Source organism: Canis lupus, chromosome X (assembly GCF_003254725.2).
Source record: "Canis lupus dingo isolate Sandy chromosome X, ASM325472v2, whole genome shotgun sequence".
Lineage (NCBI taxonomy): Eukaryota > Metazoa > Chordata > Mammalia > Carnivora > Canidae > Canis > Canis lupus.
In genome coordinates, this window is record NC_064281.1 from 45,388,096 (window position 1) to 45,401,389 (window position 13,294).

Below are 13,294 nucleotides of genomic sequence, written 5' to 3' on the forward strand. Positions count from 1 at the left end.
TATAATCCACAAAGAAATGGGACAAATGTAACTCACCTCTGGAGTATAAGAGGAGGGTTGGGCTGGCGGTTCCCAGGGTAATGAACATGAATGGTGTGGCCTGTATTGGCTGTCAGCTGCCTTAGGGTCCTCTGACTGCGCCCGATGCCCTGGGTGAGACGTGTTGTGGAGGAGCCACTGCCCAGTGTCAGAGAACTGTGGTCTGCATGGCGTACCATCAGTGGGTGAGTGGTAGGGATATTTCCTGGGGATGGGGGGATGTCTGCTGCAAGGACAATTTGTAAAGGGGTCAGTGCCAAAAAAATTTCTTCCATGGTTGTTCAAACAGAACCATGTCTCCTGGGCCTTACTTCCTCACACGGAAACCTGAGCTTTGTCCTTTCTCCCTCATTCCCACAACTCATCTATAATCACTGACACTACCATAGCTTATGCCACCATCTCTTACCTAGATATTGCAACAGCCTCCTAAATAGTACCTTCTCCCAAACCATTCTCCACACTATAACCACAGTGATGCTTCTAAGCCCCTCAGAAACATGCTGCTCCCTCCACCTTGAAGACTCCTCTTCCCGTTCTTCACTTGTTCTTTTGTTCTTGGCCCAGATGTCACTTCCTCTGATTCTACAGATTGGCTTAATAATCCTTTAGTCTGGGCTTTCTTACCATACTATAACGTAACGCCTGCTTACTTATACTTCCTAACAGATCATATGCTCCTTTCACGGAAAAGGACTGTTCTTTTACTGCTGTATCCTGAGTACCTAGGAAATAGTAGGCACTCCTCAAATATTGTTTAATTTGCTAAACGAAGGGAGGCTCAACATAAGGAAGACTGACGGAAATCACAAAAATGCAAAGAAAATCACAGAAGGCACCTTGAAAATTATGTAGTACAACCCATTTTTTTTAAAAAAAACTTTTCATTTACAGGTGACAAACTGAGGCTCAAAGAGGTAAGAGACTACTTGGCCAAGACAACAGACCAGAACAGTCAGTATTTTCTGCTATATTATGCTTGTGATTTGGAGTCAAGACCTGCCTTCTCAAGACAGCTTGATATTAAGAACTAGATGCTAAAAGTGAACTTTGACGTTGATGGGGGCGGGGGGGGGAGAAGGGAAGAGATTCACTCTCTCCTCCGAAAAGATGCGTCCTTGATGAACAGAGTGAATGTGCTCAAATTTACTCCCCAATGCCAAGCTCAAAGGTGTTCATCCAAACTCCCAAGATCCAGTGTTATAGACATAAGAATTATTGATTGCCCTGTCACTGTAGCATGCACATGGGTGCCTGATGCGGTCAGCCTTGGTTTCAGTTTAAAAAAAAAAAAAAGTTTGAGGCAAATCAGCAAGTTGTCCAGGCTCTAAAATGGCTGCCTGTTTACTGAGGTGGAGAGAACAAAAGCAGCCTCTCACAATTCCTTCTTCTAAGTATACATTTATTGAGAGAGATAGATGGTTTCAGATATCCCTTGCCCCAGGAAGTCAGCATAGGAAAAGAAGTGCTGTAATCAGATTGATAGCTGCTCTGGTTCACTGCTTGGCTTACCCTAGAGAAGGGTATAAGAATCAAGAGGTAAAACCCAGCTGAGCCCCTGTATCTTACTAGCGCTGGAGAACATGTTGTCAAACTCAATGATGAGATCATCCTCCCGGTCAAAGCGCTCAAATCGGACCAAGGGAGAAGCGTTCATATCAGGGTAATCCTCATCCAATTCCATTTCAGAGCCATCGTCGTCATCGTCTTCATCTCCCTCTTCACCTTCATCATCCTCCTTAAGGGGAAAATAGGAGATGGAGAATTGCTGGAGGTAAGGGTTTTCTGAAGTCTGGTGTCATGGCCACATTTGCACATGAGGGAGGGAGGCGCTGAGGCTAGCAACCCAGACTGTTGGTTTTCTCCAGCTCTGTGTTCCCATGGAAGAGGTTGTCTGAACCAACCCAAACACAGTCCCCCCTCACCTGATCATCTTCCTCATCTTCCTCCTCCTCCTCCTCTTCATCCTGACTATCATCCTCATCCTCGTTACTGCCACTGCTGTCCTCTTCCTGAGTGTGCTCCTCCTCATCCTCAGGGTCCAGGATATTCATGGAATCTAAAACAAAGGGAGCACATTGGAGGACTATACTGAGTAGCTAGCAAACAGACTACTGTGCAGGCCAGCAGATTGAGTGGAAAGGCGATGGGATATCTGACTCTAGGAGAGGAAGAACCAGATCTGGGGTGATGTACAGACTTAGTGAGCCAGCCCTGATTTCCTGAGAGTGCCAATCAATGCATCAACACGCTGAGCACGGTGGCTGAATGTGGAGGCTGGCTATAGGGTGGTGCTTCAGGAGCCATGATCTAGGACTTGGCCAACTCTGCTGGTGCCCCCTTGCCTTTCCAGCCCTACTTTGCTATTGACTGCATCCTGTTGGTAAGAGGGAATCTGGAGCGATGATAGCAGGTGGGTGAGAAGAAAGCGAACCAAGTAAGAAGTGACAAACTTTTGGGCAAGCAGTAGTAACATGTTATTTGAAAAACTGGCTGAGGATAAAGTGGATGGTGTATGTCAGCGCATGCAGACAGATGCTTCCTTATTCTGCACATGTGGGCAGCTGCCTCCAGGAAAACCCTAGTGTAGTGTCTGTCAGACGTGCAGGGCAAGAAGGGAGGCCTTTCTGGCCTCGGCACTCTCACCTTCTCGGTTGGCCTGCAAGGTGGAAGCTTGGCTGAGGTTGGAAGGAGCTTCATCCATCAGCACGTCCTCTTGTGATTCATCCTCTCCACTTCTGCTCACTGAAGGTTACAGAGCAGAGCCTTCACTGAACAACAGAGGACTTCCCTTTCCAGATTGGGTGCGCCTAAAGTAGCTATGTACACCCAGCAGATATCCATTTTTTTTTTTTTTTGGATGAGGGAGAAGACCTAGGTTCTCTGCTGTCGACTAGCTAGGTGAGCTTGGCCAGTCACTTTACCTGTCTGAGTCTCAGTTTCCTCATCTGTAAAATGGGATGATCACATCTGCCCTGCCAATCCCACTAATTGTGAAGCCACAGAGGATAATGGGTGTGAAAAAGCCTAGTCAAATTTAAGGATACATGTCTACTTCCGTTTATCCTTTGATTTCCTTCATCAATAAAATAAAAACAAGTAACACATAGACCCTTGGAGCCAAGTGACAGTAGGGTACCTTTGCCATTTTCCCTTTGAGTTGTAGGGTCACCCGTAGGGACTGATCACTCTTTTTACACTACTGAGACTCAGAGGCGGAAAGCCCCTGGATTTTGCTGAAGAACTGAAAGGAAAGCGCTTTCTCACCCTACAGCCTCTAAAGCCTCCTCTAGGCTTCCATGAATAAACACTCTTGATGTGCCTGATGTATCATCTATACTGATGGCCACCCCCTTCACCTCCCCCACACAGGCAACGCTTCAAACCTGCCACAGGTCTGTAGATGGTTTGTGAATTTCTCATCTGTAAGACCGTCAACATCAAGACAAGCAGCAATCTAGGCTGGCTATGAGCCCTTAGGCAGAGCTGAGCAAGCAGATGATGAGAAAAAGGGTCCTCCCAAGAGAGACTGAGGCAAAGGAAGAGGCTATACTCAGTTCTGGGGCTCTCACCTATAATTGTACTGTTCCCAGATCCGCCATCCCTCTCAAGCAACTCATCTATCAGGTCCTCCAGCTCATTCTCAACCTGGAGAGAAATAGAACATATATATGGATGCACACAAGTCTATCATTGTGCTAGCACGGAAACCTTAAAAAAAGCCAGCAAGGGAGTAAATATTTCTAGGATAATATGTGACAGAGAACGTTGCGTAAACACCAGACATTTGGTGCTAAGAGCACAGAAACTACCATGTGCTGCCAATCCACAATCAGACTGTCCTTCAAATGGGTTCATCCCAGTTATCTCAGACCAGGTTAATCATTATACTATCCAGGAATACATGCAGATCTCCTTAGAGCTAGCAGCTTAGGACTATAGGCCCCATTTCTTACCACTGCTACTAGCTCCAGAAATTATAATGCTTTCTTTAGGGTCTTTAGAAAATAGCTGTTTGCATGCTCCAATGAGACCAGGTGCTATAGGTACAACAGTGATGTTAAGGAGTTTCCATTAATGACCAGAGCCAAATAAATCAAATACCTTGGACCCAAAGGGCTCAGGCCAGTTTTCTACATCCACATTTCACCTATGTCTAAGTTGGGATCTATTCCATTTCATAGCACATGGATGGCATCCTGGCTCTGCCCCCGCCCCTCATTTAATACAATTCAAACACATTTACTGAGCATCTACTACTAAGCATATCATCTGTGCTCCTCTGCAAAACAGACAGCATTGAGGCAAAGATCTAAAGTACTCACCCACCCACACAGCTTGGGGGTTTGGTTCAGCGCCGCAATAGGGGTGTGCTGGGTGATCTGCCTCCCTACCTGCATCTCTTGTGAACTGAGCACCTCAGGCTGCCCAGCAATCACCACTGAGTCGGTTTCAGCCTCCCCATCCATGATATCCCCATCTGCCACCTCTGTCTGAGTGACATCATGATCCTCCTCCTGCACTTCTGCTTCCCCAGGCTCGCCTGAAACAATCAACCAACCAGCAAAATAATCAAAGGGTGCCTATGTGCAGGGCACCATGAGGCAAGCATGAAGACAATAACGTTCCTTCCCTGGGCAAGTTTACAAGTTCTCAGAGAATAAATGAATGGGTGACAAAGGAAAAGACAAGGCTACGTGTGAGGATAGCCAAATAAGGCTGCAATTTTAAGGAATTCTTTGTGGGGCAGATTCCCACGCCACTATAACAGATCTCTGGAAGGCCAGCAAGTTCCCAGGGAAACAATACCAAGCCAGAACAGTTGTGATGCCATGCCCATAAAAAAGCTATGTCCACCCAGCCAGCTCTCCAGTCCATTGGCTGATTCCCTACCTGGGTCTTGCTGGTTGCTATTGGAGTCCTGAGCAGCTCCTTGGGCATCCTGCTCAGACTTGCTCTTGCTAGAAGCACTCTTGCTGCCAAAAAGGCTACTGGGCTGGTTCACAATCCGGGAAAGTGTTTCCAAAGGCTTCAAAGCAGCATTGACTGTGTTGGCCATGTTTGGACTGAGATAAAGGAAGATACAGAGATGGACTGAGTGCAGAAATCTACACAAAAAGGAACCAAGGCTCATTAGAGTAATGACTGATTGCAGGGATGGATGGGGCATGGAGGGTACAAGGTGAGCCTGGGACATCTTGTGCCAGAGGCTTTAAAAAATTAATGGGGTCATTACCACAGGCCAAATTTGAGATAATTGGAGTATCAAAAATAATGATGGTAATGGATTATACTGTTAAATATAAAAAGAATCTGCAGCTACAAGGATACAAACAGGCAGAAGGAAATCTTCACTATAAAAGAATGACTGCTGGGGCACCTGGGTGGCTTGGCTCAGCAAGGAGCCTGCTTCTTCCTCTCTGCCACTCCCCATGTTCCTTTTCTCTCAAATAAATAAAATCTTAAAAAAAAGGAATGCCTGTTAATAAATAGGAATGAGACAAACCAGAAATCATTACTTCTCAAATAGCAATGTTAAGTGATCCAGGAAAGATCACCAATAAATGTTAAAACTATGGAGTTAAAAATCTTCAGGGCATGGGATATTCATATAATCTTCATGTGGACTCAAAAGCATCACCCCATTAAAAACTTATTAAGTACAAAGGGGAAAGCTAACCTTTAACTATGTGATCAAACAATAACAGGGCAAATTAGCATTATGTGTCTCCTGATGTGCTGCACCAAGAAGGGCAAACATCACCTATGTAGTATTAATGCCAAAAAGTTTAACCTGAATCATAAGGAAGCAATTAGACAAGTCCAGATTATGGAATATTCTATAAGACATTTGGCCTTCTAGATTCTTCAGAAACAGTCTTATGTCATAAAAAAATAAGAGACATGTGACAATCAAGTGCAATTAGTGATGCTCATTAGATCCTGGATCAAAACATTCTCCCTCAAGGTATAATACTTGGAATAATTGGGGATATTTGAGTATGAAATACATAGAGTAATGTTACAAAAGGAAAATTTCTTAGGTGTGATGATATTCTAGCCATTGTAAAGGAATGTTTATTTTTAGGAGACACATGTTAAAGTATTCAGAGGTTAAGCATCATGTTGTTTGTAAGGAACTTCAAATGATTCAGCTCCTAAAAGGAAGGGAGAAGTAAAGCAAATAGAACAGGAATGATAACTATTGGTTAATCTAGATGAGACATACGGTGCTCATTACACTCCTGAGTTAGAAATTTTTAAACTTTTAAAAAATTTGATGAGCTTCTATCAAAAGGATGAAGAAGTTAACTTGAAGAGGCCCCATGGGCCAAAGGTGTAATGAAAAAGAATGACTGCAGTGATCTAAATAATTCAATCACCGATGAAAATAGAAAATGCCAGATAAAAGTTGCATTTGAGGTGGTAATTAACTATTTACCCTAAAAATTGGTGACTTAAGAAAAAAAACCCAGTTTTCATCCTGCCTTTTCAGGGTAACCAGACTCTCCCCTCTTGAACTGGGGCTTTGTCACACAAAAACGCCAGCTAATAATATGTAGAAGGAATGACAGAAATTAGAAATTGTCATTGATAATCTCCAAAGAAATTAGCACAGGAAAGGGTTATCAGCTAGTACTAAGATCATTAATTAGGTATATGGCTAATAGGAAACCAAACATTTATACAGTACCAAAACATTTATTTTCTAGTAAGAAGGGGGAAAATGTAACAGTACAATGATGATTATCACTCTAGTAGCCAATTTTATCATGAATTTTGACAGTTCAAAGAGATGTGTCTCCCCATGATAGAATATGATATAAATCACTTATGATATATCCTAACCAATAATTTTAAATTGCTCCATTAAGCCTTTAGCTCTAATTAGAAGTTAATAGAAAACGGAGTAAAGGAACAAGTTAAACAACACTGCAATGGACCAAATCTAGAAGGCAAAACATTTTGTAGGAACAGCAGACCTGATCACCTCAATAAGTGTCACTAAAAGAAATAAAATAAAGATTAAAAAATTAATTAAGCTTCTGAGTTAGAAGAAGAGATTCAAAGGACATAACCAGATGTAATAATACAAGGTCTATAATTTGATTCTGGTTTAGACAAAAATTTTTGAGTATGGATTTAGGTATCCTACAGGATGAAAATTTACTTACACAGGGAGATAGGGACTAGTAACTGAAAAAAAGAAAAAACCCTAACCCAACCCAGGTTATACAACAGCACATTTTAGTAAAAAATGTATTTTATATGTGTGTGAAGAAAACCATTGAGCGATACGGTGGTAAGGTAACAGTGATATCTGGTGGCAGAAATATTGTCTCTACTAGATTTTTATTCATCTGTATTTTTCATGATACACATCTTATAATAATAGGAGCTTATTTTTTAATTAAGGTGGGGGAAGCTTGGGGTAAAAATTACTCATACAGTCCAACTCTTCAGTTTGCAGCAAATGAGAAAACTATGACCTAAAGAAAGGCAAGTGCCTTGCTTAAAAACCACAATACTAAGAACTCAGGTTCCCATCTATATCCAAACTTTTCCTATCACATCAGGGCTCACTCCTCATTTGGCGAGGATACATAAAATACAAGCAAACGAAGAAATAAAAGCAGCATGACTAAAAAGAGGCCAAAGGCCTGCAGCTGGAAATCAGGAATAATTTTACCTGGACAGGTCCAGGCTGTGAGGCACTCTTGCCAGATCATTAACCAGTCCCTTCTTTAGAAAGAGTCGAATGATGTTGTTCATGCCATTGTGCTGGGTCTTGGCTGTGGCACTGCTGTAGAAGCTGGAGGTGGAGGGGCAGGACTCCATGATAGTACTGATGATACACATCACTGCCTGAAGCCTGGGAAAGAAGTTTGACACCTCTATCATATGAATAATGCCTATTCTTTGGCATCTTCACTAACTTGTCTCAGATAACCCTACTGTGCCCTCAGTGTTTCCTTTTGGAAATAACATCTAATCAGATGAGAGCTCACTCCCTGAGTAGTAGCATTCTTAATTTTCTTTACATGTAATATAAAAAATAAGACTGAATAGCCTGCTCAACTTCAAGACCTCAGAAATATAATGAAAATATCCCTTTGTTTTCTCTAAGCTGTACACTCCTCCAAATGTACTCTAGGTATTTTGAAGCACTAGAGTGATTTGAGAGGACCAGAGAATATACACAGTGCCAGTCGAACCAGAACTCTTGTTCAAATGCAAGGAATCCCATGGGCAAGGAATAGAGTAAGGGAATGCTACTTGTTATTAGCACTAGGTCAGGCATGGATTTTACCTGGCATGTTTCTCTGTACTCTCAGCCATAGCCAGTGCCCGTCCCAGGGCTGCTTTTACTTCATTCACAAGGGCCACTTGGGCATCTGTGCCACTCCCTGCAGCAGCCAGGCTTGCGAGGAATAGGCGGGCCAGGGCAGGTGTGTCCTTGTCTTCTGCATTCTGGGTATGTGGGAGGAGGTGGTCCAGAACAAAAGCTAGCACACTGCAGTCCTGAAAAGTCATTAAGCAAGGCATAATTATGCCATATTGTTTGCACATCAACAAGGTACGTATACATAAAGTTGATCATTGAAGTCATCCAGTCAGTGATTATCAGGTCCACTTCATAGATGAGAAGACTAAGGGTTAAAGGTACAAGCTAAGCTGAGTAACAAATCTAGATTTTATGCTTTTAAATCCCATTCATTTCTCACTACACAGTTTTGCATCTTCATTTACACGTCTCTTGGCATTTCTTAAAACATTTTTAAGTGTGCTATTTGATAAAACTGTTCACAGAAAACCTATAGAACAGTTAAGACAAGTTCAAGATTTTCACCATCTAAAAAAATGGGTAATCTGAGGCTCAAAGAAACATGGCCTGCATGAAAAACTTAGCCATTGGCAAGGATTCAAATCTTGATTCATAATTGAGTGCTATAATTCCCTCAGTATCCAATTAAATTGTTTTTTAAAAGATTTATTTATTCATGAGAGACACACACAGAGAGAGAGAGGCAGAGACATAGGCAGAGGGAGAAGCAGGATCCATGTAGGAAGCCTGATGTGGGACTCGATTCCGGGACTCAGGGATCACGTCCCACATTGGGATCCCTGCGAGGGGCCTGCTTCTCCTTTTGCCTGCCTGTGTCTCTCATAAATAAATAAATGAATCTTAAAAAAAAATTGTAACATTTACTGATACCTACGATATGCAAAGGACCCTAGATAAAAATTGGCAGGAGTTGAAAAAGAACCAACATAGTCACAGATATGAATATGCAAAAAAGGCCCAACAGGGGAAGGAAATTAAGTGAGACTTGTTCCTTCTAACAATGATTTCTTCCCTGGTAATTCCTTATATTAGAAAGGTATCGTTCAAGCAGATTTTGTATCAAAACACATCAACGATTTTGGAATTAACTAGAAAGAGATGATGGTTGCACAACACTGAATGTACCAAATGCCACTCAACTATATACTTTAAAAAGCTTAATTTTATGGAAATTTTGTCTCAATAATAATAATAAAAAAGCACTGAAGAATTCTAGAGTCCGGAAAATTAGGTAAGGTGGGCTGGTTAAGATGTAACTATTAGAAATAAAAATTCCCCAGTACTGAACAAAATATAAAATTGTATAAATATGTTATATGAAATTATTAGGAAAAACCTGGAAAAAAAGCCTTGCAATTTGGGAAAGCAGTGTGATTCAGTAAAAAGACTTACATTTGTAATCAGAGATCTGGGTTCCAATTCTAATCCTACTACTCTGTAGCTGATCTTGAGCAAGCTACTAACCTTTCTGAGCCTTTCTACTTCTTTCTTAAGGGGAGCAATACCAACAATCTTCCAGTGCTGAGGTAAAGATCATCAATAGCATTTGTAAAGCACCTAGGAGTACCCAGTACCGCAAGGTCATGGAATTAATAAGTTTGGAATTAAATGTCTTATTCCACAAGTAACTACAATTGGCATAATGATTAAAAGCTTTGAAATAAATGTCTAATGTATATTTAATATATGTAACTCCACAAAAGAGTTATATCCAGAATATGTAAAGAATTCAACAGAAAACAAAAATACAAAACTTGGGACAAATTTCACAGAATATCCAATCATGAAATGGGCAAAAGACATGTAAAGAAATCTCAGAGAGGAAGACATAGACATGGCCAACAAGCACATGAGAAAATGCTCCGCATCACTTGCCATCAGGGAAATACAAATCAAAACCACAATGAGATACCACCTCACACCAGTGAGAATGGGGAAAATTAACAAGGCAGGAAACAACAAATGTTGGAGAGGATGCGGAGAAAAGGGAACCCTCTTGCACTGTTCGTGGGAATGTGAAATGGTGTAGCCACTCTGGAAAACTGTGTGGAGGTTCCTCAAAGAGTTAAAAATAGATCTGCCCTACGACCCAGCAATTGCACTGTTGGGGATTTAGCCCAAACATACAGAGGCAGTGAAACGCCGGGACACCTGCACCCCGATGTTTCTAGCAGCAATGTCCACAATAGCCAAACTGTGGAAGGAGCCTCGGTGTGCACTGAAAGATGAATGGATAAAGATGTAGTCTATGTATATGATGGAATATTACCCAGCCATTAGAAACGACAAATACCCACCATTTGCTTCGATGTATTATGGAGGGTATTATGCTGAGTGAAATAAGTCAGTCGGAGAAGGACAAACATTATATGGTCTCATTCATTTGGGGAATAGAAAAAATAGTGAAAGGGAAGAAAGGGGAAAGGAGAAAAAATAAGTGGGAAATATCAGAAAGGGAGACAGAACATGAGAGACTCCTAACTCTGGGAAACGAACAAGGGGTGGTGGAAAGGGAGGTGGGCGGGGGGTGGGGGGGACTGGGTGAAGGGCACTGAGGGGGGCACTTGATAGGATGAGCGCTGGGTGTTATTCTATATGTTGGTAAATTGAACTCTAAAAAAAAAAAAAAAAAAAAGTGGGGAGGGGCAGCCCCCGTGGCTCAGCGGTTTAGCGCCACCTTCAGCCCAGGGCGTGATCCTGGAGACCCAGGATTGAGTCCCACGTCAGGCTCCCCTGCATGGAGCCTGCTTCTCCCTCTGCCTCTCTCTGTGTGTCTCTCATGAATAAATAAAATCTTTAAAAAAATAAAAGAGCATCCAAATGGTCAATAAAGATACAATGCAATACCACTACACATCTACTAGATTAGCTAAAATGAAAAATGAGAAAAATACCAAGTGTTGGCAAGAAGGTGAAACAATCTGAACTCTCATATTCTGTGTTTGGTGATAATATAAATTGACACAAACACTCTGGAAAACTTTTGGTGCCATTTGCTAAAGCTGAAGAGACTAACAATTCTACTCCTAGGCACATACCAGCTAACAGAAATACTTATATAGTTGATCTATCAACAAACCAGGTTTGAGCTGTGTGGGTCTATTTTCCTTATGATTTTTAAAATAACATTTTGTTTTCTTGGGATGTCTGAGTGGCTTGGTGGTTGAGCGTCTGCCTTTGGCACAGGGCGTGATCCTGGAGTCCCGGGATCAAGTCCCACATCGGGAACCCTGCATGGAGCCCGCTTCTCTCTCTGTGTCTCTCATGAATAAATAAAATCTTAAAAATTTTTTTCCTTTTCTCTAATACATATAACCACACAAAATATGTGTTAACTGCCTAAGGCTTCTGGTCAACAGTAGGCTCTAGCAAAGCTTTTGGGGGGGTCAAAAGTTATATGCAGATTTTTCAATTGCATACATGGGGGAAAGGGGGTGTCGGCACCCAACACCCCCATATTGTTCAAGGGTCAACTGTGTATATTCACTAAGACATGTATAAGAATGGACTGTATGTAGCAACACTACTTTTAATGCCCATAAATGGAAAACTACCCGACTATCAGTACTAGAATGGATAAGACTGTGTTACATTCATACAATGAAACTCCATACAACAAATAAAATTACAACCACACACAAAAATGAATCTTGCAAACATCTTAAACAGAAGAATTCAGACACGAAAGAGTACATACTATAAGATTCCATTTATATGATGTGCAAAACCAATCTATGGCAATAGAACTCAAGATAATGGTGACTTTATGGAAGCTTAAAGGGGAGGGAGATGTACAAAGGCATGAAGGGGTAAGCTTTTATGGAATTTGTAATGTTTTAATTTGGGTAATGGTCACCCAAGAAAACTGATGAATCATTCAGGAATTGTGTATTTTTGTATGTATTTTAAAAACTCAGATTAAAGTCAAAATAGCTTTAAAAATGGCAGCTGCTTTCATTTTCTTTGCCTGCAACATTATTGCCTCCATTCCACTCTCAAACCCTTTACTGCTTACTAACCATAAAATTACAATATGACACTCCTCCCCCCAAAACAAGGTCACTTTATGAAAAAAACCTCCCTGGGGACTCCTTTGACGTATATGGGAACATGATCTAGTCTCTTAAACATGAGAATTCCATATCCGTATCAGGACATATAAAATATGACTTCATTCTTTCTCATAGCTCTGACATTTAGGGTTTCCTTATATCTTATATCACCAATCTAATACCACATCAGATGTCTCTGCACAGGTGTGAATACATCTGGAAGATAAATACCCATTATTCTTGTGTATTTGTCTTATTCTACTGTCCCCTAGATACCCTCATGTAAATGAACCACAGATACCTTTCAAATTCTACCTTTTTCTCTTCAAACCATTTCTTCTTCTAACATAAAAGGAATAGAAAAACATAAAACAGGGGATCCTTGGGTGGCTCGGAGGTTTGGCGCCTATCTTTGGCACAGGGCGTGATCCTGGAGTCCCAGGATCGAGTCCCAAGTTGGGCTCCCGGCATGGAGCCTGCTTCTCCCTCTGCCTGTGTCTCTGCCCCCCCCCCCCGAATAAATGAATGAATAAATAAATGAATAAATAATAAATCTTAAATATGAATAAATTCATAATAAAAATAATGAATAAATAATAATAATCATGAATTATTGAATGAATAAATAATCTTAAAAATAATAATAATGAATGAATGTCATGAATAATAATAATCTTAAATGAATAAATAAATGAATAAATAAATAATCTTAAAAAAAAAAAAGAAAAACGTAAAACAAACGTCTCCGAGTCCCTGATTTTGTCTTCATCTTCCAAATCAAATTCTTGTCCATTTCTACCTTTAAAACATCTCTTCAACTCACCCATTTTTTCCCCTGCAACTTCACCAAGATCCT

The 13,294-nt window shown here is 41.1% G+C and overlaps 1 protein-coding gene across 16 annotated transcripts in view; it reads right to left on the reverse strand.

Moving 5' to 3' along the window:
- Positions 1-13,294, reverse strand: part of HUWE1 (HECT, UBA and WWE domain containing E3 ubiquitin protein ligase 1) — a 175,171-nt gene that overhangs the window by 23,102 nt on the left and 138,775 nt on the right. For 13 of the 16 annotated variants that reach the window (XM_025468549.3, XM_049107089.1, XM_025468548.3 and 10 more), the window contains 9 exons: positions 8,351-8,562; positions 7,730-7,912; positions 4,933-5,105; positions 4,434-4,582; positions 3,612-3,687; positions 2,686-2,784; positions 1,965-2,098; positions 1,609-1,777; positions 37-265 (listed from right to left, as the gene is read on the reverse strand). In XM_025468549.3, the coding sequence (XP_025324334.1) occupies positions 37-265; positions 1,609-1,777; positions 1,965-2,098; positions 2,686-2,784; positions 3,612-3,687; positions 4,434-4,582; positions 4,933-5,105; positions 7,730-7,912; positions 8,351-8,562 (1,424 nt within the window). The remainder of the gene's footprint in view (positions 1-36; positions 266-1,608; positions 1,778-1,964; positions 2,099-2,685; positions 2,785-3,611; positions 3,688-4,433; positions 4,583-4,932; positions 5,106-7,729; positions 7,913-8,350; positions 8,563-13,294) is intronic. The other 3 variants (XM_035711675.2, XM_025468554.3, XM_025468553.3) reach the window with 2 other exon arrangements.